Source organism: Rutidosis leptorrhynchoides, chromosome 8, assembly GCF_046630445.1.
Source record: "Rutidosis leptorrhynchoides isolate AG116_Rl617_1_P2 chromosome 8, CSIRO_AGI_Rlap_v1, whole genome shotgun sequence".
Classification (NCBI taxonomy): Eukaryota; Viridiplantae; Streptophyta; class Magnoliopsida; order Asterales; family Asteraceae; genus Rutidosis; species Rutidosis leptorrhynchoides.
In genome coordinates this window covers 127654618-127678029 of record NC_092340.1, presented here as the reverse complement: position 1 = coordinate 127678029, position 23412 = coordinate 127654618, and the positions used below count along the sequence as shown (strand labels likewise).

The 23412-nt window shown below is 30.1% G+C and overlaps 1 protein-coding gene across 1 annotated transcript; it reads left to right on the top strand.

Moving 5' to 3' along the window:
• Positions 1 to 2666: 2666 nt before the first annotated feature.
• LOC139863805 (uncharacterized) lies at positions 2667 to 4163 on the top strand. The gene has a single exon (XM_071852407.1). The coding sequence runs from the start codon at positions 2667 to 2669 to the stop codon at positions 4161 to 4163; it is 1497 nt and encodes a 498-aa protein (XP_071708508.1).
• Positions 4164 to 23412: the final 19249 nt, after the last annotated feature.

Genomic DNA, 23412 nt, shown 5'->3' with positions numbered 1-23412 from the left:
ATTTTAGTGCAAATAAATTTCTGTTTTGTCATAATTAAATCCTTAATTATATTGGGGACTCAACAATCTCTCCCTATTTGATGATGACAAAACCTATGACATATAGAGGAAACACTAAAGCCAGCACTAAGGGACTTAATGAAAAATAGGCAGTAAATTTGTCCATTTTTCATTTGTTTTGGGATCTTTTGTTGAGTTATCTATATCTTATAAATTGATATGATTTTGAAGATAAACTCATTTCATTTTCATTACAATAAAATATATACAATAATTACAAGACAGTATAATGAAACATGAAATAGCAAAAGATGCAGTTTTAAGTACTAGAAGGCTATCTTTCTTTATCCTTGTCTTTATCTGGTTCATCATCAGATAGCTCTTCTTCTTTCACTTTTATGGCTGCCCAGGCTTCAGGGAAGACGATAGGTAGCTCAGCAAGATCATACACTGGTATCTAAGGAGGTAGAATGATGGGATCTCTTATGTGTGGGCCAGTACCAATAGATTTCTTTCTTTTAGGCTTCTGTGAAAGAACTTCTTCTACATTCACTTCTGGTGCATTCCCATACTTGACTGCTTTGTTGAAAAGTTCTTGAAGTTCAGGTTTCAGTGTATCTTTAATAGCACTTTTACCTTTGTCACTGAAGTACTGCAGTATATCCATCCATTCACTGAATCCAAAAGTTCTTAGATTCATGTAATCTACCCTCTCATAGACATTATTGTCCCTACTGACATTGAAGGACCTTTTTGTACCTTTATACACTTTGATGATCTTACCAGGATTGGATCTTCTGGTCATCACATCAACATACTTGCTCCTAAAGAAATGATCAGATAGCTCTATTGTTCTTTTAGTCTCTATAGGAGCTTCAGTAGGTACCTTCTCAGTAGATTCCAGTTCATCCAATACCTTGTCCTGAGCTTTGACTATGGATTTTGCTAACTTGAGAGATTCAACCTCTTATTTTCGGTCAGCAGCCAATTTAGCTTCTTCTTCCCAAAGCCTCAGCCTTTCAGCATATTCAGCATCATCCCTTCTTTGCTGTTCAAGCTGAACACTTGTGAGATATTCATTGACCGTGATGTTCAGGGATTTTGCTGTAGCAATCAATTGTCTGCCTTCTAAGTAGTCATGGCATCACAATATTCCTTTAAGTCCATGTCCAGCTGCAGAGCCTTATAAAAGAGGGCTTTCTCTTCATCATTGGGTAGTCATGGCATCACATTTAATTGTTTTAATACTAGTACTATTTAACAAAAAAATCAATATATAACAACTTGTATTTTTATGTATTTCTATATTTTACCTATCAACCCATAATTTATAATCCTTTGATAGTTTTTTATAATTTTACTTTTATTTTAAATTATAGAATTGCATTATTTTTCCTGTAATTGCATACATATTTATATCATATAACATCTATGAGTATCGTTTATGATTCAAACATAAGGTTTACACATCTATAATATTACTTTAACCTAAAAATATATAAAAAGTTAACAAACTTTTTTTTCCTTTCAGGAATGTGGTTCCGTACAATAAGACCCTTTTGAAATAGTATCGTGCACACATAAACGTAGAATGGTACAATCAGCTTGGAGCGATTAAGTATCTTTTCAAGTATATTAATAAAGGCCCGGATAGAATAACAATGGTAGTAGAACGTTCGTATGATACCAATAAAGGAAAAAAAAACAGAGAGATGAAATTGCTGAGTACTTTAGTTGTCGTTACGTTTCAGCATGTGAGGCATCGTGGAGACTGTTCAATTATGAAATTCTTTATAGAACTCCTACTGTATATAGACTACAATTCCATCGACCCAACCATCAACCCATATATTTTGATGGTGATGAAGATATTGAAGATGTATTGACAAAACCATCTGTTGGAACGTCGATGTTCTTAGAATGGATGGAGTGTAACAAACGTGATGCAAATGCGCGTCAGTTAACGTATGTTGAGTTTCCAAGATATTATGTATGGAAAGATGATATTAGAAAATGGACAAAAAGAATTGGACAGAGAACTGTTGGTCGCATTAATTTTGTGCCTCCAAAGTTAGGTGAGTTGTATTATCTCAGAATACTCCTAAATAAAGTTAGGGGACCTACTTGCTTTGAAGACATAAGAACTGTTGATAATAAGGTTTATGATACGTTCAAAGATGCTTGTTTTGCCTTAGGACTACTCTCCGACGACTTTGAGTATATTGCTTCATTGAAAGAGATACATGAATGGGCATCAGGAGAGTTTTGTCGTTAGTTGTTTGTTTCTTTGATAACTTCTGATAGTTTATCCTTCCCGGATAGGGTTTGGACAGCAACAAAAGATCTACTCTCAGATGATCTTAAACATGAATGTCCACCGCATTTGAAATTAAATGGTAAGGATTTTACATTTATAAGCAATGTTTATCAAAAAAAAATTATTATTGTTAAGTAACTTCTATTTTATGTATCTCATTTTAATAATAATTGTTTACACATAATGTTGCAGATACAAATGAATTGAGAGAAGTTCTGTACACTATGTCTCTTGCTAAGATAGAAACAATGCTGAATAGTTCCGGTAGCAGCTTAAAAAAATCCCAAATATGCCTTTTCCAGATTATCATTACATAAGTCATTCTTGCAACATGCTTATACATGACGAAATGGCATACGATATTGAAGTTATGGAACATGAACATCTTTCAAGCCACTCCAGACTGACAGAAGAACAGCAAAATGCATACCAAATGATACTAGATTCTGTAGATAATGATGATTGTGGTTTATTTTTTTTATATGGATATGGTGTAACTGGGAAGACATTTGTTTGGAAAACACTTGCTGCAGCTATTCGTTCACGTGGAGAAATTGTAATTAATGTTGCCTCTAGCGGTATTGCAGCTTTATTACTTACTGGTGGACGCACAGCTCATTCACAATATGCAATTCCAATAAATGTTCTTGAAGATTCTTTTTGCTCTATCCAGCCAGATAGTATATTAGTAGCACTATTGAACAAGGCCAAGCTAATCATTTGGGATGAAGCTCCTTTGATGCACATACACTGTTTTGAAGCCTTTGATCGTACAATAAGAGATATAATAAGATCACCTAATAAAGACCGGACTTTTGGAGGAAAGGTTATCGTCTTTGGTGGTGATTTTCGTCAGATTCTACCTGTTATACAAAAAGGAACAAGAGCTAAAATTGTTGATGCTTCCATTCATTCTTCACACTTGTGGAAGCATTGTAAAGTTTTGAGACTTACTAAAAATATGCGTCTTATTTTCGGTAACGATGATAACCAGAGAAAAGAGTTAAGTGAATTTGCAGATTGGATTTTAAAAATAGGAGAAAATAAAATTAATGAACCGAATAATGGTGAAGATGATGTAAGGTTTCCTAGAGATGTATTACTCACCCCGAATTCTAATCATGTTGAATCAATTGTGAGTGCAATATACCCTTCACTCCATGCTAACTTACACGATGGAATGTTCTTTCAAGACAAAGCAATACTTGCACCAACAAACGAAGAGGTTGATTGCATAAATGATCATATGTTAGCAACTATTGATTCAGATGAAAGAGTGTATTACAGTTCTGATTCACTCTGTCCCTATGAAGTTAACGATAATTTTTCACAACAAGTGTATTCACCAGAAGTTCTTAATGGCCTGAAAGTTCCTGGTGTTCCAAATCACAGAATATTGTTAAAAAAAGGAGTTCCTATAATGTTACTTCGTAACATTGATCAGTCAAAAGGTTTGTGCAATGGTACTAGATTGCAAGTTGAAAATTTGGGTGACTATACAATCGAGGGCAGAATTATAACCGAAAAATATTTTGGTAAAATTACGCACATACCGAGAATGATTGTAGTACCTAGCGACAAAAAGATTGCTGTTAAATTTCAAAGAAGGCAATTTCCAATAAGTGTTTACTTTGCAATGACCATCAACAAAAGTCAAGGTCAATTATTAGCAAGTGTTGGATTGTTTTTACGTCAGCCTGTTTTTTCTCACGGACAACTTTATGTTGCTTTTTCTCGAGTTACAAGCAAGAAGAGATTGAAAGTTATCATATTAGACAATGATGGAAAAAACACAGACACTACCAAAAACGTGGTTTTCAAGGAGGTTCTACAATTTTTAAGATGATAATTTATAATAAAGTTAGTAGCAATATTAGTATGTCAATCATCAATATTTTAGTTTTTTTATTTAATGTATCTTGTCTAATCCTGTGAGTATTTATGTATATATTCAACTTCAATTTGTTGATATGGTTCAATTTCTCTCATCAGTTTTTATATAAAGTTTGAGTATAACTAACTAATTTCAATATTTACAATCATTAACATCCATAATTTTTTATGTTTAATTGATCAAATTGTTGTTGAGTTGATAATAAACAAATATATAATGATTTTGGAATAACAATCAACGTCGATTTCCTAGTCTACAGATTAATAACTTTTAGATTTAATAACATCCATCACAAATTTTTTTAGTTAGGCTAAAATTTAATATATCCACTAAATAATTATAATGTATCAAATATTTAGCCCAACAATTAGGCCCAAATAATTTTTAAATGATCTTAAATAAGTAAATCACTTCCAATTATAACTTCCAAATATAACTTACATATACCATTTATTTGTGAATACATATATAAACTTTCCATCGGTTATATCTATGTACAAGATATGAAAAACTTAAATTTTATATACTAATATGAAGTCAATAGCATCAAATGATCCATCAAAGTCCGATGTAGTTTGCGAAAATGTTGATCAACAACAGGTATAACAATTATAAATTTTAAAACTTTTCATACCCCAGGACTTTTATAAATTTGTATTCATTTAGAAATAATTATGTTATACTATGTTACTCATATTCATCTACGTTTAGGTTTATAGATTTTCAAAAGAAAAGCTATACAACGATAGGCAAGTAGAAATTATAGATCCAACATTAAGGTAACCATCATTATATGATTACATTCATTATTGTTTATTATTTGATTTAATTTTAATTTACTGTTAAAAGAATTAACTTATATACATGTAACTCCATATTAGACGAATAACATTACATCATGTATAAATTATTAACCCCAAATTATTTCCAGGCACATTATATTAAACTGGAACAAATGAATAAGGAATTGAAGTCAGAAAACGAACGGCTTAGACTTGAAAGTTTCAAAAAGGTACTTTTTTCTAAACAGTTATTTATACAGATCAAACATCAAACATGTTCTATCTTTTATCAGACTTAATATCGTACTTAGTTTCCATTGTTACCTTAATATTCATTTTTTCAGCAAGCTACTTTTGATGTAAGATTTGCTGAAGTTTACAATCAATGGTTTTCCAATCACAATGGAATCACTGAGATGATTCGTTTTTATCTTATAAGAAAAGAAAACTGATTCTGAAATAAGACCTCAACTAGAGACAGCCATAGATCAATTCAAACAACTTTTTGTTCAAAGAAATGTTGCTGCACAACATGATATACTTAGTGTAATTTAGGTTATATGGATGCCACCAGTGGAACGTTGTACTTTGTGGGTAGGAGGATTCAGACCATCTGATATATTAAAGGTAAGTTACAATAATTATATATATTTAACAATATATATATTTTGTATCATATATTTTCGTTGGATCTTTTTGGCACCATAACTTTTGTTTTTTTATTTAGTTAATTGGTGTACATGTACATGTCACACAAGATCAATCAGTAATGATTCTTAGTTTACAGTCGTCGACAACTGAAGAAGAAACATTTATATCTAACAACATAAATAGTGTGGAGAAAAAGATACGCGCTTCATTAGTAAGTGATGTATTCGTTGATAAAGGTGATTGTTCAACATTAGCAACTCATATGAGTACTATGTCACAACTTTTCAGAAATTTGAGTGCGTTATCGATGTTTCTGAATCAAGTACGAATTTAGATTAATAATATTATTACGCCTTTTATTAATCATTTAGTATCAGTCATATAATTATTGTTATTTTTATTATTATTTAACTTATGGTAACACGTATTAATTCTGAGAAAATATTTATAAATATAACTGTAATAATATGTCAATATATATATGGTGTGATTCTAATTTCTACACATACTAATACGCTTACTTTTTGGTAGGCTGATTGTTTGCGTGAAATTAGTTTACTTGAGTTGAAATCAATGCTCACACCAACACAATTCGCTCAAGGATTATTGGCAATTAATGCGTACTTCAAAAGGATTTCAACCTTAACAAGTTGCTGGGAATCACGACCTAAACCTTGAATTTTTTTATTTTTTTATTTTTTTATAATGCTTACTTTTTTCCTTGTTTCATGAGTGTTTTTACATTTTATTATTAAGTATAATTTTTTGTTTAGTAGGTTTGATTTAAATCAGTAGTTTTTTTCTTAATATTTCTTCAATCATATTTCAACGTTGAAATTTTTTTTTTCCTCTTAGTAATACTATGTAGACACATATACTTTCATATAAAATGTGCAATTTCCATATTGTTGCCTATTTTATTACACACATGCACTCTAAATGCAACAATTTCTAACATGATCGTGCCATATTATCAATCCAGCCAACCACAATTATCTAATACAAAAATTAAATTACAATTTATAAACTAACACTTACATGATTCCATGTTAACCACTTTAAATGACATAAATTTACTATTAAAACAAAGAACTTATATAATAAAATTGATAAATTGATCCATATGATTTAGCCTATTTATGATAGGTTTCGGCCCAATAAAACCTACCAAATCTTATTTTCCGGTCAAAAGATACGTAACTGACAGAATCAAAGATTTTCTCTCTATTTTCTTTCACTAACCGTCGAGTCTTCAACACCTAATCTTTTCATCTTCTTCAGAAAATCGACAATGTAAGTACCGATTATACCTTCATCATACGATTCTTTGTGTTTCTTTAAAGATTTGACGAACTTAATTATCAATCGTTCATATATCATGATGTTGATTAAATGCAAGTAGTTTTTAAAATATCTAGTTAAATCACCGAATGAACTCTGTATATTGATGTCATTTTTATTCAGTAGAATATATGATGTAAAAAAATGATAAATATCCACTGTTTTAACATTATATATGTTACTTTACAGTATTTTGTTGCATTTTGTTATTGAAATTATTAGATCGGTTGTTTGTGTATTTTATTTTTGTTAAAAATGATACGATATTCAAATACTAGGGTTTATTAGGAATTAAATTCGATTTTCTAATAAAAATATTTGAAAACTATTCCAATTTTACAGGTCTTCAATTTATCATTTGCCTTCAACTACTCGATTTCCTTTTTTGTTATGATTGTTCAATCTAAAGGAAATGGGTTTCAGGTTATATTCCTAACTTTACAGTCATAATTTTTTTTTAGTTTAAACTAATATTTAATTTTTTCTCCATTTGAAAAAATTGTAGCTTCTAATAATGTAAACATATTACTTTCTAAATAGCCACTTCCAAGAGAATGGGTTCGTATACACTGCATGCACTGCCAGTTTACAGGTGACATATTTATGGTTACCAAAAATGGATACAAAGGAGTGGTAAACTTGATTTGGGATGGCAAAGATTTAATTCTTGGTTCAGGGTGGCTTAGAATGATTAATGATCTCAATGTTGATGAACGTGATATCCTGTTGTTCACTGTTGTTGATACATGTACTTTTGAAATTACCATCTTTGGTAACAATGGGTGTCATAAATATGTACCAACTCATGGACATCCTATGTTCATTGTTTGCAATGAAAATGAAGAAAGAAAGGAATTGGTATGCTTATCTTTCCTTTTTGAAATTAAAAAATCTCCTAATATTCAAATTATTTCATAGTACAAGAATATTATTTATTGTATATTTTACCAATACTATCATTATTTTCGTGTTTTTAAAGGTAATTCCAATTGACTGGATCATAAATCAATTTTGTGATAAGTATGTACCACCAGAAGCAATGTGTGTCACAACTGCTAGAGGATATCGTCAAACCCTTAGGATTTGTACTGATTCTGAACGAGTTTACTTTACCAATGGTTGGTCTAAAGTTGTTGAAGATCTAGACATACATTATTTAGATTTTTTGGTTTTTAATCCAATTAATGTCACCAATCTTGAGTTGTTAGTCTGTCAACCAACTTGTATTGAAAGAATCACAACCTCATCTTTGCATTATCACTATCACAATTTGTTACCTCCACCAATGAAAGTGAAAATAGAATGAGATTTGGAGGTTTTTGAATTGATCACAAGTGATGTTAACATACTGAATCAAAATTTGGAAGATGATCAATACATTCACTTGCCAATAAATGAGGTTTATACAAATCCATATCCAAGCGCTAATGATGTTCTTGTGTACAAATTTACGATCCTTAAAGCTAGATGCCTGGTATATTTATAATACAAGTTTTTAATATCTTTATATGCATTTAAATATATTAATGTATTCTTACTTTATTGGTATATTTACATATATATTATGCATACTTTATATTATTTGCAGTTTTAATAATCCTTTATGAATATAACCTTTCATTAATAACAAAAGTTTTACATTTTTTATTTTAGCGAATTCCAAAAGAATGGTATGGTCTACCTGGTGTTTTTGCAGAGTCAAGTGTGACTATTGTAAATCTTGATTAGACAAAATTGAAGTGGGGATTCAAAGCAGAGAAAGGAAATGACTAGAAGTTGATTGTTTCTGGTGGATGTTACCATTTATTCGCATTCTTTGGCTGTTGGAGATGAATGTATTGTGACCTACAATGTTAGTGAACTAACATTCGTTCTAAAAGAAGTCAAAAGGGTTGGAAAAAATTAACCATTAGCCTACATTAACTAAAGTAGCATTTTACCAGCAATTGAATGTTTTGTTTCTTAGGATGTTTAACAATCTTTTTTTGTACACCAATGTGTAGACATTGATGTGTTTGTAATTACCATGTTCTTAATCATAACCTCTTTACTCTATGTTTAAAATGTTGATTTCTACTCAAACATGTTTATATGTCTATTTATAAAATTTATAAAATATATATAAAGTAAAATTATTATATATGACAGTTTCTTTTATTTAATATACCACTATATTTTTGCTTATATACAACTAACTCTAAATTTTAAAAATTTACAGTTAATTATGTATTTTATATATAACTACCCACTAATGGCAGTTTTTGTTGATATCATAACTTCTCCACGTATAATAACCGCTCACGATCCCCCCCACTATTGGCAGTTTTGGTTGATTTTATATCTTCTCCAATTATAATAACCGCTTACCATCACCCCTATAAAAAGACACTAAGCCGAACTTTTTTACAAAACACATTAAAACACACTAAAAATGTATACACCAGACATTGTCCTTGCTTTTACATTCAGTCCTAACTGCTCAAATCTCACCAAATGTTTGCAAGATTCAGTTTTCAAATCGGAAAAAAATGCTACATTTCTTCCATGTTTTTTCAAATTGATGATGGATAAGGTTATTAGTGAAATCACTGATAAGCAATTGTTTGGCAAATTTAAACAAGGTTTGTCATTATTATTAATATTCATACTTATTTGAAATGAGTTGCTTAAATTTAACATTAACGAAAATATTTTCCGTTCAACTGATCTAAATCAAAAATTTTTAAACAAAACACAAACCATTTGATGATAACTGTTCTTTCGAAATAGATGAACTGCAAAGAATAAATTTTAAAAATTAGTTGAACTGAAATTATATACATTTTCACTCATTTATGATTATATTTAGCATTATAAGAAGCAATAATTTAGCACTTACCATTCATATTACTTACAAATAATTCTATTTTTTATGTAGTTATTCACACAGTTGAGTGTAAGAAAAGAGTTCTTCCTCACTCTCATATAAGCCTCTTCCTTGATCAACAAGACAAAAAGTTTGTTCCTGAAGATGTATACAACTTTTTTTGTGCTGCAAAGGAATCTAACATTACAGATCCCCAAATGTTTGAGGTTTTCAATCATATGATTGTACATGTTCCAGCAGCATTCAAATTTGCAACTTGTACTTGCGTTGAGGACATTACCAAGTCGACCATTTGACATGGATCAGTACTTTTGAAAAACAACGAGGATGGTGTACTGAATACTACTGAGTTGTAAACCTAGATGTTTAACATTTAGATGAAGAGTATTTAATTATGATGTTTAAGGATTTCATGAGTTAAAGTTTAAGTTGAATTTGTTTAGGGAGTTTGTTTCATGCTACTACTTTGTTTTTATTTTCTTCATTATCTATTACTATGAATTTATGAATCTCTACTCTACCTGTATTTGTTCATCTCAATCTCATGTTCATAATATTTTATATTACTTTTTTTTAGCATCGTCTTCGATCACTTTTCATTGAAAATATACTTTCTTCATCAATTTAATAGATGAAACGTTTCATTCATTATACTCAGCTTTTTTAGTTTAAATTGCACTACATTCTATTAATATTAATCTTTGAAAAATACCCGCGAATGCGTGGGTTATAAACTAGTTTTATATACGTTATATATATATTCCAAAAATAGATATATATACTTCCCTAAATTCGTTTTTAATTTAATTAAATATCAAATAATTAAGTTTATAATTTTTATAAGTTTCCTTAAGTTCATAAATGTAATGACCCAGAATTTTCCGACCAAATTATACTTATGAGATTAATATTTACATAAATTAAACCATACCAACATGATAAGCAATCCAAATTGTTGAGACTTGTGTTTTTGAAAAGAGTTTTACACAACGTTTGACCGTCCAATATGACCGATGATATCACGAACTATATAACATACGATAATTATACGTTTGTGTATATATATGTATTTATATATATTTAACATGATCTAAGGATGGTTTAACATCTCATTGTGTACTAATGACAATGAGTTATAAGTATATTTTGAAACTACTAACTTAAGTTTTCAAAACGATAACTATACGTAACATTCTTTGATATATATACTTATAATCTATAATGCTTATACATGTATCGTATATATAATGTATTTAATCACTTTTTAAGGACTTAAATACATAAAACAATATAAGTATATTCACAAAAGATAGCTATATTTGAATTCTCATTCCGTTTCCTCAAGATTTCTATACGTATATCTAGGGTATATGTACCCGTATCATACCCTGCTTCTATACGTATTTACTATTGGTATATACACATAAAATCAACATCCTAATCAATATTACTACTGCCCTAGATATGAGGTAACTAGGATTTGTCAAGTAGTATGAATTATTAGTAAGAAAACAAAATTAGGAATCCTTTTCTTTCTTTATAAACTAAAAACGTTTTTATAAATGAACACCATTTCTTCACTCCATTTTCTCATACCTACACCCTCATTTCTCTCTCAAAATACTCCTAACTTCATACTTGATCATCTCCAAGCATTTTCCCCATCATTTAGCTTCAATTACAAGCCTTAAACACCATAAGAAAACTCTTTCAAGAACATATCAAAATAACCACCCATTTGAAGAAGTTTACTTCCAACCTTTTGATCTAACTCCACCACTCTTTGATTCCAAGATTATTTCTTATCTTTTGCAGTAACTTTGTCCAAGTAACTTGAGGTAGTAACCTTGTTCATAATCTTATTCAATTCATATTCATATAGCTATCTTATTTTGTGGTATAAAATTTTAACAACAAGAACATAGTTTGAATGATTTCAAACTTGTTTGCAAACTAAATAGATCCTTCTAACTTGACTTTTAAAACACTTCAAGACCTGTAATATATCATAATGATATGCTAACCTAACAAGATATAACTTGGTTTTACAAAGAACATCTTAAAAACTGAATCTACGTCGTCGGAGTGCAACCGGGGGCTGTTTTGGGTTGGATAATTAAAAACCATCTTGAACTTTGAATTGGAAGTTCATGTTCTGGAAAAATGATATTTCTTATGAATATGTTAACACATAAATATTTCATGGTTTAACTCAAAGTGTAAGTATTTTTAGAAAAATGATCATTAAATGTTGTTTTTATGATGGAAAATGATCACTTTCATAAGTTTCACCAAAGTTTGACCTATAACCTATGATTTCGAATACAAACTAAGGTATTTTCAGTTCATATTCTTAAAATTTGACTCGATCCAAGGAAGTGGCAAGTTGAACCAACAAAAACGGAGTTGTAATGAAGAAACTACGACTAAAACAAGATTGGGTATCCGAAGCTAGTTTAGCTACGAAAATATTTGGAGAAAAAGTAAATTAATCATATCTTTTCAAATTAATATGATATTTTATATATAATTACTTATGATTTGATTTTATATATTTCAGGACCACCCGTAAACAACACGAGAAGATTAATCATAAGACCTCATGATTGTACGCAACACGTCATTTGACAACACGGTACTTTATGTACGCAACACGTCATTTGACAACATGGTACCATGGGTCGAGATTAATTATGATCAATACGAATACGATGGGGTCATTATTTATTTTATTTAAGCAACTAATTGTGGACCTCTAAGATTGTACTGCTAACTACGGACTAAGAAAATATTAAAAGTATTAAAAGTATATATATATATATATGTAACGATTACTTAAAAAGAAAATATGTTGATATATTATATATATGGTTAGGTTCGTGATATCTATCGGAGACCAAGTCGAATTAAATACCTTCAAGGCAAAAGTGAGTTTCATTTGCTCCCTTTTTAATTGCTTTTGCAATATATATTTTTGGGCTGAGAATACATGCGCTGCTTTTATAAATGTTTACAAAATAGATACAAGTACTTAAAAATATATTCTACGCTGAGTTGTACCACTGGCATATTTCCCTGTAGCTTGGTAACTACTATTTACATGGGTATTGTAAACGCGAATCCTGTTGATAGATCTATCGGGCCTGACAACCGCAACCGGACTGGACTACAAGTATTCAACGATTGCACAGTACTTCGTTTTGGTGACTACACTTGGTACGGTGTAGTGAGATTTCATAATAAAGGGAATATGCGGCGTTGATTAAATGTTAAGTATGGTTACCAAGTGCTCAACCACTTAGAATGCTTTACATACACTTGCGAGTGTATTATGTTTATGATTATGAAATCTTGTGGTCTATTAACATATTGAAATGATTGTTATGATAAACCTATGAACTCACCAACCTTTTGGTTGACACTTTAAAGCATGTTTATTCTCAGGTATGAATTAAGTCTTCCGCTGTGCATTTGCTCAATATAAGGACATTACTTGGAGCCGATCATCGCAATGGGACCAAATGTTGATGACTTCGTCCAGGTGGATTAGGATGGGTCCTTTCAGTTGGTATCAGAGCGGTGGTTGTAGCGAACCAGGTCTTGCATTAGTGTGTCTAACTAGTAGTTGTTAGGATGCATTAATGAGTCTGGACTTCGACCGTGTCTACATGTCAAAAGTTTTGCTTATCATTTCTAGTCGAAAATCATCTGCTTATCATCCTTAGGAAATTACCTGCTTATCATTCATAAGTCTAGACACGTTTTAATGCATTTACTGCATTGATAGTGTATAGACGAATTCTTATCTTAGCATATCTGTTATTGCGAACTTTGACTGATATCTTTTCAAAGATTCTCCGTAATTTACGGGATTTTGGTGTTATATATACATATGTAAATTATGTATTGAAGAGTACCAAATCTAACTCCTATAATCTATTCCATACCAAAAATTCATTTTCCCCATTATACAAGATGGATTCCGCAACCAGTTCGAATTCTTCAGATTCCGACAGTTATGCCGATATGAATTTCCATTCGGGCTCCGAAAGCAGCGTCATCGGAATGGATCAACCAATTTCCCATCATCTATTCTGGATGAATTGGGGATGGATTCGTAATATACTAAATCACTGGAGATAAGAAGAAGGTGATCCATTCCATCCACCAAATTGCCCTCTTGGCGATGAACCTGAAGCACTTACCGGCGAACCTATTCGAAACACCATTTTCTCTCTCATTTCTAGAGTATCTTGTCACGATTATATACTATCCCATATTACAAATCTTGTTCATTCGCTCGCTCCAACCGCCAATCATCCCGGTGTACTAGCAGAAGCTAACGAACTTCGCGCTCGCGTGACGGCTTTGGAGAACATGGTGCGAAGGTTGCAAACACTGGCAGCAGCACCAGCAGCATAATCAGCACCACCATCAATAACATCAACAATACCATCATCACCACTAACAAACAACATCCGCATCACACGTCTCGACATCATAATCTGTCCCACAAACATCAACATCATACGCACCATTGATACTAAGGAGTACCGACAATAATGAACGATGAAGTATTGATCCATAACTTCATTGATATTCTGCGAAGAATATGTGGTTTCAAAAAGTTTTAGAGATTTCTTATTCTAGCTCAAACCGAAAAGCAAATGAGATTAATATCATATTAACTCATTAAATTCATGATTTCATCTGAAGAAAATATATATGTATATATGTTTTCATAAAGATTGTAATTAAAAGTTCTTTTGTACAAAATATTAATGGTGAAATTTTTTTTTTAACGGGTAGGTAATACCCGAGGAATAATTAGATTTCATCTTAATAAGTTACATTGTACATTCGTCGAAGCTGATTCAACAGTCATTTACTATCCTACTTACAACCACCGATATACGTATCCGTTCACCGCAGAATAACCATTTTCATTCAATTTCATATTTGGATTTTGACTTCCCAGAATCCAACAAGTGGCATATGAAGAAAACATATGACAAAATAAAATCTGTTAGAAACAAACAAATTAACTATGAAAAATTTTGTTAAGAATCCACGCTAACTATTCCAGCTAACTGTTCCTAGCTAACTGATTACATTTTATTTATCGCAGTTCATTTATCGCAATTTAATTATCACACTTTTATTTATCGTCATTTAATTTCTGTAATTATTTTACGCACTTTAAATATCGGGACACGTATACAATGTTTTGACATATCATATCGACGCATCTATATATATTATTTGGAATCACCATAGACACTCTATATGCAGTAATGATCGAGTTCTCTATACAGGGTTGAGGTTGATTCTACAATAATATATTTAGTTTGAGTTGTGATCGAGTCTGAGACGTATACGGGTCACGACACGTATTAATTAATTCGTATATTATATATTAAACTATATATGAATTATTGGATTGTTACTGTGGACTATCGACTGTGGACTAATGACATTGGACAATTAAAATGAATTAAAATATTGATTATAACATAGGAAACTAAACATTTCTTCAAGATTGCCATTTGATTTCATCTTAAACCTCATTGTATCTCGACGATTACAATCAGCGTTCAAATCTATCATGATTCTTAAAAACACCTCAATCGAGAGGATAAACCAACCGCACTTCATCTACGGAAGAAAAGATTGATGCATATAGTTATGCACCTGAAAAACCCTCGGAAACTGAGTAAACGTTTGACACGTATTTGTTCTAGTTCCTTTGACATTGTTATTACCGAAGATCGTTTTGCAATCCCTTTCCAAAGTAGCTAATTTTGTCACAGCTCCAGTAAGTCAACTCCGACTTTTCATCCGAAACAACTTTATTATAACCGCGATATATATGCGTACTCTTTATTGTTACTGGGGGAACCTTTTATATTCCACAATATTACCATCAGCGATTAATCATTCTAAAAACACAATTCTCCTGAAACTACCTCGGTTTGATAACCGATGACCCAAATCAGTTAACTTTGAAAATGCTGACGAAGCAGCATGTTGTAGATGATCTTAATGGCCAAAAGTTTGATGATAAAGAAAGGAGTGTTAGGAACGCTCGATAGAAAATTTAGTACCGAAAAGCGGATTATGCGAAACTATGAAGAAAGCCGTGGACAAATCACAAAGAATAAGTTTTCCTTCAAAGAATCCAAATGATTCTATGCCTGCTGAAATCGTTAGCAAACATCTTATTTCTCATTCTAAACCTTCACAGACAAATCTTCTTCATCATCCATTGATATTAGAAATTCTAAGATATTCTCGTATGTTCTATTATAAATATCCTCCATATTTCTGGCGATATTTTCACAACTATTCTTATCTGAGATCATTTATCTCTCCGTAATATCTGCAACATAAAAGAAACTGTGTTAGTTTCTAAATTCTGAAACCTTCGAGTTTAAAATATGAATGTTTTGAAGTAGTGTTGGGAACTGAAGCATGGATTAGTATAATATAATGACACTTGATCAACGTCATTATATTACAGTAAGTCATGCTGAGTTTCTAATGAAGCATGATGATTCACAGTACCGTCATCATGTGCCATTTACACGACTCTTACATTCTATCTAATCTCTAAACATATCAAGAGAATATTTTTCTGGATGACTCGGTCTTCTCCAGGGTATTCTGGTAATTTAACAAATCAAAATCGTTCTATTACCATTTTCTTCTTAGAGCATTAGCTATGTTCATTCTGAATTTCATATCTACGAATTCCGGACCATTACTCGCTTGACTCGAAGTCGGGAAGAGAAAACGAAAGCATGAAGCTCCGAAAAATAATGAAGAATATAAACTCCGATAATAAGCCCAAAATTACAAACCGTATATATCGATGCAGATAGCAATATAGAGACACGGGAGAATTAGAAACACTATAAACACAAGAGTATAGTAGAAGTAAATAGATTCTTCTGGTGGTAGATGAAAAAGAAGAATGACAGATATAAAAATTAGGAGTATATCAAGAATCAGGACTGGATGGAGCATATTGATGAATGCTTTAAAGTAAGAATCAAGGGAGAAAGAATAGAAGGTGTGAGTCGTGGAAAATAAGGAAACGAAGGGGTGAATTTATAGTGAAATATCCGACAGAGCAATCGAAACAGATTATTGCATATAATCAAAGAAGATCCTGATTTCCTTAATCACCAGAGAACCAAATCTTATTATGTAAGATTCTCTTTAAATCCCTTAAATCCCAGAAATCAATCATAAATACGTCATCGGTTAAGACGAATATATTTTACTCATCTCACTCTTTTACGATAGTCTCATTTATATTCTTCGCATAATCGAATCGTTTTATCTACATTACTCAATGATGATAAAACTCCATTATCACCTTATATTTGTCATGAAAACCTTCTTATTGTTATCCATAACAACCTCTATCAAATTTCGGGGACGGAATTTCTTTAACGGGTTGGTACTGTAATGACCCGGAATTTTCCGACCAAATTATACTTATGAGATTAATATTTACATAAATTAAACCATACCAACATGATAAGCAAACCAAATTGTTGAGACTTGTGTTTTTGAAAAGAGTTTTACACAACGTTTGACCGTCCAATATGACCGATGATATCACGAAATATATAACATACGATAATTATACGTTTGTGTATATATATGTATTTATATATATTTAACATGATCTAAGGATGGTTTAACATCTCATTGTGTACTAATAACAATGAGTTATAAGTATATTTTGAAACTACTAACTTAAGTTTTCAAAACGATAACTATACGTAACATTCTTTGATATATATACTTATAATCTATAATGCTTATACATGTATCGTATATATAATGTATTTAATCACTTTTTAAGGACTTAAATACATAAAACAATATAAGTATATTCACAAAAGATAGCTATATTTGAATTCTCGTTCCGTTTCCTCAAGATTTCTATACGTATATCTAGGGTATATGTACCCGTATCATACCCAGCTTCTATACGTATTTACTATTGGTATATACACATCATATCAACATCCTAATCAACATTATTACTGCCCTAGATATGAGGTAACTAGGATTTGTCAAGTAGTATGAATTATTAGTAAGAAAACAAAATTAGGAATCATTTTCTTTCTTTATAAACTAAAAACGTTTTTATAAATGAACACCATTTCTTCACTCCATTTTCTCATACCTACACCCTCATTTCTCTCTCAAAATACTCCTAACTTCATACTTGATCATCTCCAAGCATTTTCCCCATCATTTAGCTTCAATTACAAGCCTTAAACACCATAAGAAAACTCTTTCAAGAACATATCAAAATAACCACCCATTTGAAGAAGTTTACTTCCAACCTTTTGATCTAACTCCACCACTCTTTGATTCCAAGATTATTTCTTATCTTTTGCAGTAACTTTGTCCAAGTAACTTGAGGTAGTAACCTTGTTCATAATCTTATTCAATTCATATTCATATAGCTATCTTATTTTGTGGTATAAAATTTTAACAACAAGAACATAGTTTGAATGATTTCAAACTTGTTCGCAAACTAAATAGATCCTTCTAACTTGACTTTTAAAACACTTCAAGACCTGTAATATATCATAATGATATGCTAACCTAACAAGATATAACTTGGTTTTACAAAGAACATCTTAAAAACTGAATCTACGTCGTCGGAGTGCAACCGGGGGCTGTTTTGGGTTGGATAATTAAAAACCATCTTGAACTTTGAATTGGAAGTTCATGTTCTGGAAAAATGATATTTCTTATGAATATGTTAACACATAAAAATTTCATGGTTTAACTCAAAGTGTAAGTATTTTTAGAAAAATGATCATTAAATGTTGTTTTTATGATGGAAAATGATCACTTTCATAAGTTTCACCAAAGTTTGACCTATAACCTATGATTTTGAATACAAACTAAGGTATTTTCAGTTCATATTCTTAAAATTTGACTCGATCCAAGGAAGTGGCAAGTTGAACCAACAAAAACGGAGTTGTAATGAAGAAACTACGACTAAAACAAGATTGGGTATCCGAAGCTAGTTTAGCTACGAAAATATTTGGAGTAAAAGTAAATTAATCATATCTTTTCTAATTAATATGATATTTTATATATAATTACTTATGATTTGATTTTATATATTTCAGGACCACCCGTAAACAACACGAGAAGATTAATCATAAGACCTCATGATTGTACGCAACACGTCATTTGACAACACGGTACTTTATGTACGCAACACGTCATTTGACAACATGGTACCATGGGTCGAGATTAATTCTGATCAATACGAATACGATGGGGTCATTATTTATTTTATTTAAGCAACTAATTGTGGACCTCTAACATCGGACTGCTAACTACGGACTAAGAAAATATTAAAAGTATAGATATATGTAACGATTACTTAAAAAGAAAATATGTTGATATATTATATATATGGTTAGGTTCGTGATATCTATCGGAGACTAAGTCGAATTAAATACCTTCAAGGCAAAAGTGAGTTTCATTTGCTCCCTTTTTAATTGCTTTTGCAATATATATTTTTGGGCTGAGAATACATGCGCTGCTTTTATAAATGTTTACAAAATAGACACAAGTACTTAAAAATATATTCTACGTTGAGTTGTACCACTGGCATATTTTCCTGTAGCTTGGTAACTACTATTTACATGGGTATTGTAAACGCGAATCCTGTTGATAGATCTATCGGGCTTGACAACCCCAACCGGACTGGACTACCAGTATTCAACGGTTGCACAGTACTTCATTTTGGTGACTACACTTGGTACGGTGTAGTGAGATTTCATAATAAAGGGAATATGCGACGTTGATTAAATGTTAAGTATGGTTACCAAGTGCTCAACCACTTAGAATGCTTTACATACACTTGCGAGTGTATTATGTTTATGATTATGAAATCTTGTGGTCTATTAACATATTGAAATGATTGTTATGATAAACCTATGAACTCACCAACCTTTTGGTTGACACTTTAAAGCATGTTTATTCTCAGGTACGAATTAAGTCTTCCGCTGTGCATTTGCTCAATATAAGGACATTACTTGGAGCCGATCATCGCAATGGGACCAAATGTTGATGACTTCGTCCAGGTGGATTAGGACGGGTCCTTTCAATAAATCTGTAGAAAATTTTTATAATAATATTCTACCTTATCTTTATATTTATTTTGTATTTATTTACTTATTTGTTTTCAGTTTATACACAAATAGAGTTTAATTATGGAATAAATACTATTCGACCCAAATATTTAGTTTTATTATTTTTACAGATTCATATAAGTTTTATAAACTCAGAAAAAGTTCATATATATTTTATTTACTGTTAAAATATTTATTACGAATTTTACATAGTTTTTACGCTTAAATAATACATAATTCGTATTTAATTATAAATAATATTCCAAAAATCATCAAAATTATTTTTAATGTTATAACACTGTTTTAAATAGTTTTCAATGAATTATTACTATTTTTGATATTTAAATAATTTTAACCCTTTATATATATATATATATATATATACATATATATATATACATATATATATATATATATATACATATATATATACATATATATATATATATATATATATAAATAAATAGATAATAAATATTTATAATGATATATAAATTATATTTTAGACCTTAATAATTATTATAAGCCTAATACATTCTGTGAAAATTATTTTTTACTAATTTTAAGTGTTTAGATTAATTAAATTCGATTTTATATACATATGTATACCGAATACATTATATATTAAAAATAAATATTATACTCATCTAGAATATATATATATATAAATATATTTTACCTTATAATATTAATAATATTAATTTTCATCAGTTTATATGTATTTATTATGTTAGTTTTCGATTTATTCCAATTTTTATAAGTTTTCGATTCACTATAATATGTTTTATAAATAAAATCTTATATAATAATTTACAAAAATTATTCTGAGTTTACAATCATATATTTATATTTATATTCATTATGAGGTTGTTATAAATTTTTCATAATTATTATGATTTATACATATTTAAACAGATGTATACACCGAAACATATACATATATCCTTTTTAATTTATAAAAAATATAAACACTGATTATATTTTCAAAAAATTAATTTTCCAGGTTATATTAATATACAAATATGATTTTAGAAGTTTTAGATTAATTATATAAGTCTTAGATTAATTTATAAGAATTTATATAAAAAAAAGAAGGCGATCGGCTAAAAAAATAAAAGAAATCGAAAAAAAATAAAAAGAAAAAAAAATCGAGAACTTACAAATTATTTTAGAGTTTTAGAGGACTCCAGGGATTTTGTGAAAAAATTTATGAAGCCAAGGTATGTATTTATTGGATTAAAAAGACTTGGAGAGAAATTAATTGTAATTTCCTTTTATCATTTTATTTTCTTTTTTTATATATAAAAAAAATTGGCCGAAGCCTATACCAATATAAATATATTTTTTATTATTTAATTATTTAATCGAACAATCTAGATCATTTGTATTTTATTTGTTTATTTATCTCTTCTCTTTTTATTTATATACTCTGAATTTATATATATTTATATATATATTTTCGATATTAATTATTTATTATAAATAATTATAATTTAAACTTAATTACATTAATACTTTATAGCTTGTTAAATTTTATTCGTGCCACAATACATTTAATGGATTTCGTTCGGTATGAAGTTAATTATATAATTCTTTATATATACATATAACATTAATTAAAGTTAATATATATTAACTTAACTTCAATTAGGGTTCGAGTTGTCGACTGAAAATATCCATTCGGTCAACATTCATTGTGTAACGACCCTGGAATTTCCAAAGTTAATTTATTAATAATTATTATTATTAATACGTATGATTAAACGAATGTATGTTATTACATTTACATGTTGCCATGATTGTCCGTACTTGACTTTTAAGTGCCCGAAACGTCTTTGTGACACCCGAAACTTACACGAATAATATTTTAAGATATTATTTGCATTCATGATTAATTTTATTAATCATTTTAATTAACTAAAGTTATTAGTTAGTTACTTGGGCTTTAATTGAATTTATTTGTTAAATACTTGAACTTGGGCCTTGTTAGTGAAATGGACTTATGATATTGGGCTTCCAAGCCCACCCTACCTTTTAAATGGACTTGACTAGCCCACTTAGTCTTGTAAGTAGTATTTAAATTGTAACTATCTAAGTTATGGCTCATGGAATCTAGTTACCTTATGATCTCCATGTAAACACCACCATTAACCAACTTTAAGGAACCTTTACCATGCAAGAACTAGTGTGTAATCTCCTCATCCCTCCCCCACCCCTAACTGTCGGCCTTGAAGGGGTCTTGGGGAGTTTTCCTTGCTCATTTTTGTGTTACAACTTACTCTCATTCTCTCATTCTCTCATTCTCAAAACACACTCTTCATTCCATACTTGCAACTTTTCTTTTCTCTCTCAAATTGTAAGCAACTTGAACTCTTTTCTCTTCTTTTTCCCTTTGTAAAACCGAATTCAAACATCCCTTGAATCATCATCATCTCTTGTTACTTGTCTTTGATTACTTGTTTGTTATTATTACTTACTTTGTTGTTATTAATTACTTACTAGCTTCCAAGAATCAAACTTGTTAGTTTGATTCTTCATTTTATCTTGTTAAAACAAGAACAACAAGAACATATACTTTCTAGATATGTTCTACATTTGTTATTTTTTTTAAAGATTAATGTTCATGTGTTGATAAACTCATGCTTGTAAGTCATGTTAGTAAACTTTAAAGTTTACTTTCTTAAAGATCAAACTTTGGTTTGAATCTTTAAAGTATGAACAACAATGAACTAATTACTTGTTTAAATTAGTTTGTTACTTCTTTTACTTGCACTTTTAATTTCATGTTGTTGGTTGTATTTGGTCAAATGTTACTAGTTAACTTTGATCTCATTAATCTTGAACTTAAAGTTAACTTTAAGAGTTCAAGAACATGTAAATGAAACTTTTAATTATAACTTGGTACACTTATGGTAGATCTAGACTTTTGAGTCTTGGATCTTCAAGATCAAACTATGAACTATGTTCTACAACTCAAGATCTTGATTTCATAAGTTTACTTCAAGTTGTAACTTGCTTTTACTTTTAAAGTTTATGTAAGTGTTAGATCTAAGACCTTGATGTAACTTTGGTTCATCAACTTCATACAACTCTTAAGTGAGTTGATCTACATGTCTTAGAATCACACTTGTGTCATAATTGTCAAAACTTAGTTAGTATTACTTTTACACTTCATGTAAGTGTCAAACCTAAGACTTTGATGTAACTTTGGTTCATCAAACTACATGCAACTCTTAAGTGAATTGTGCTTCATGTCTTAGACTTGCACTAGGGTTGTGATGGTCAAGACTTGGTTAAGATGATGTAGATACATCAATGAGTTGTACACTTGAAGCTATATGCATCAAGGATGAGAACCATGATGAACATCAAGCACCAAG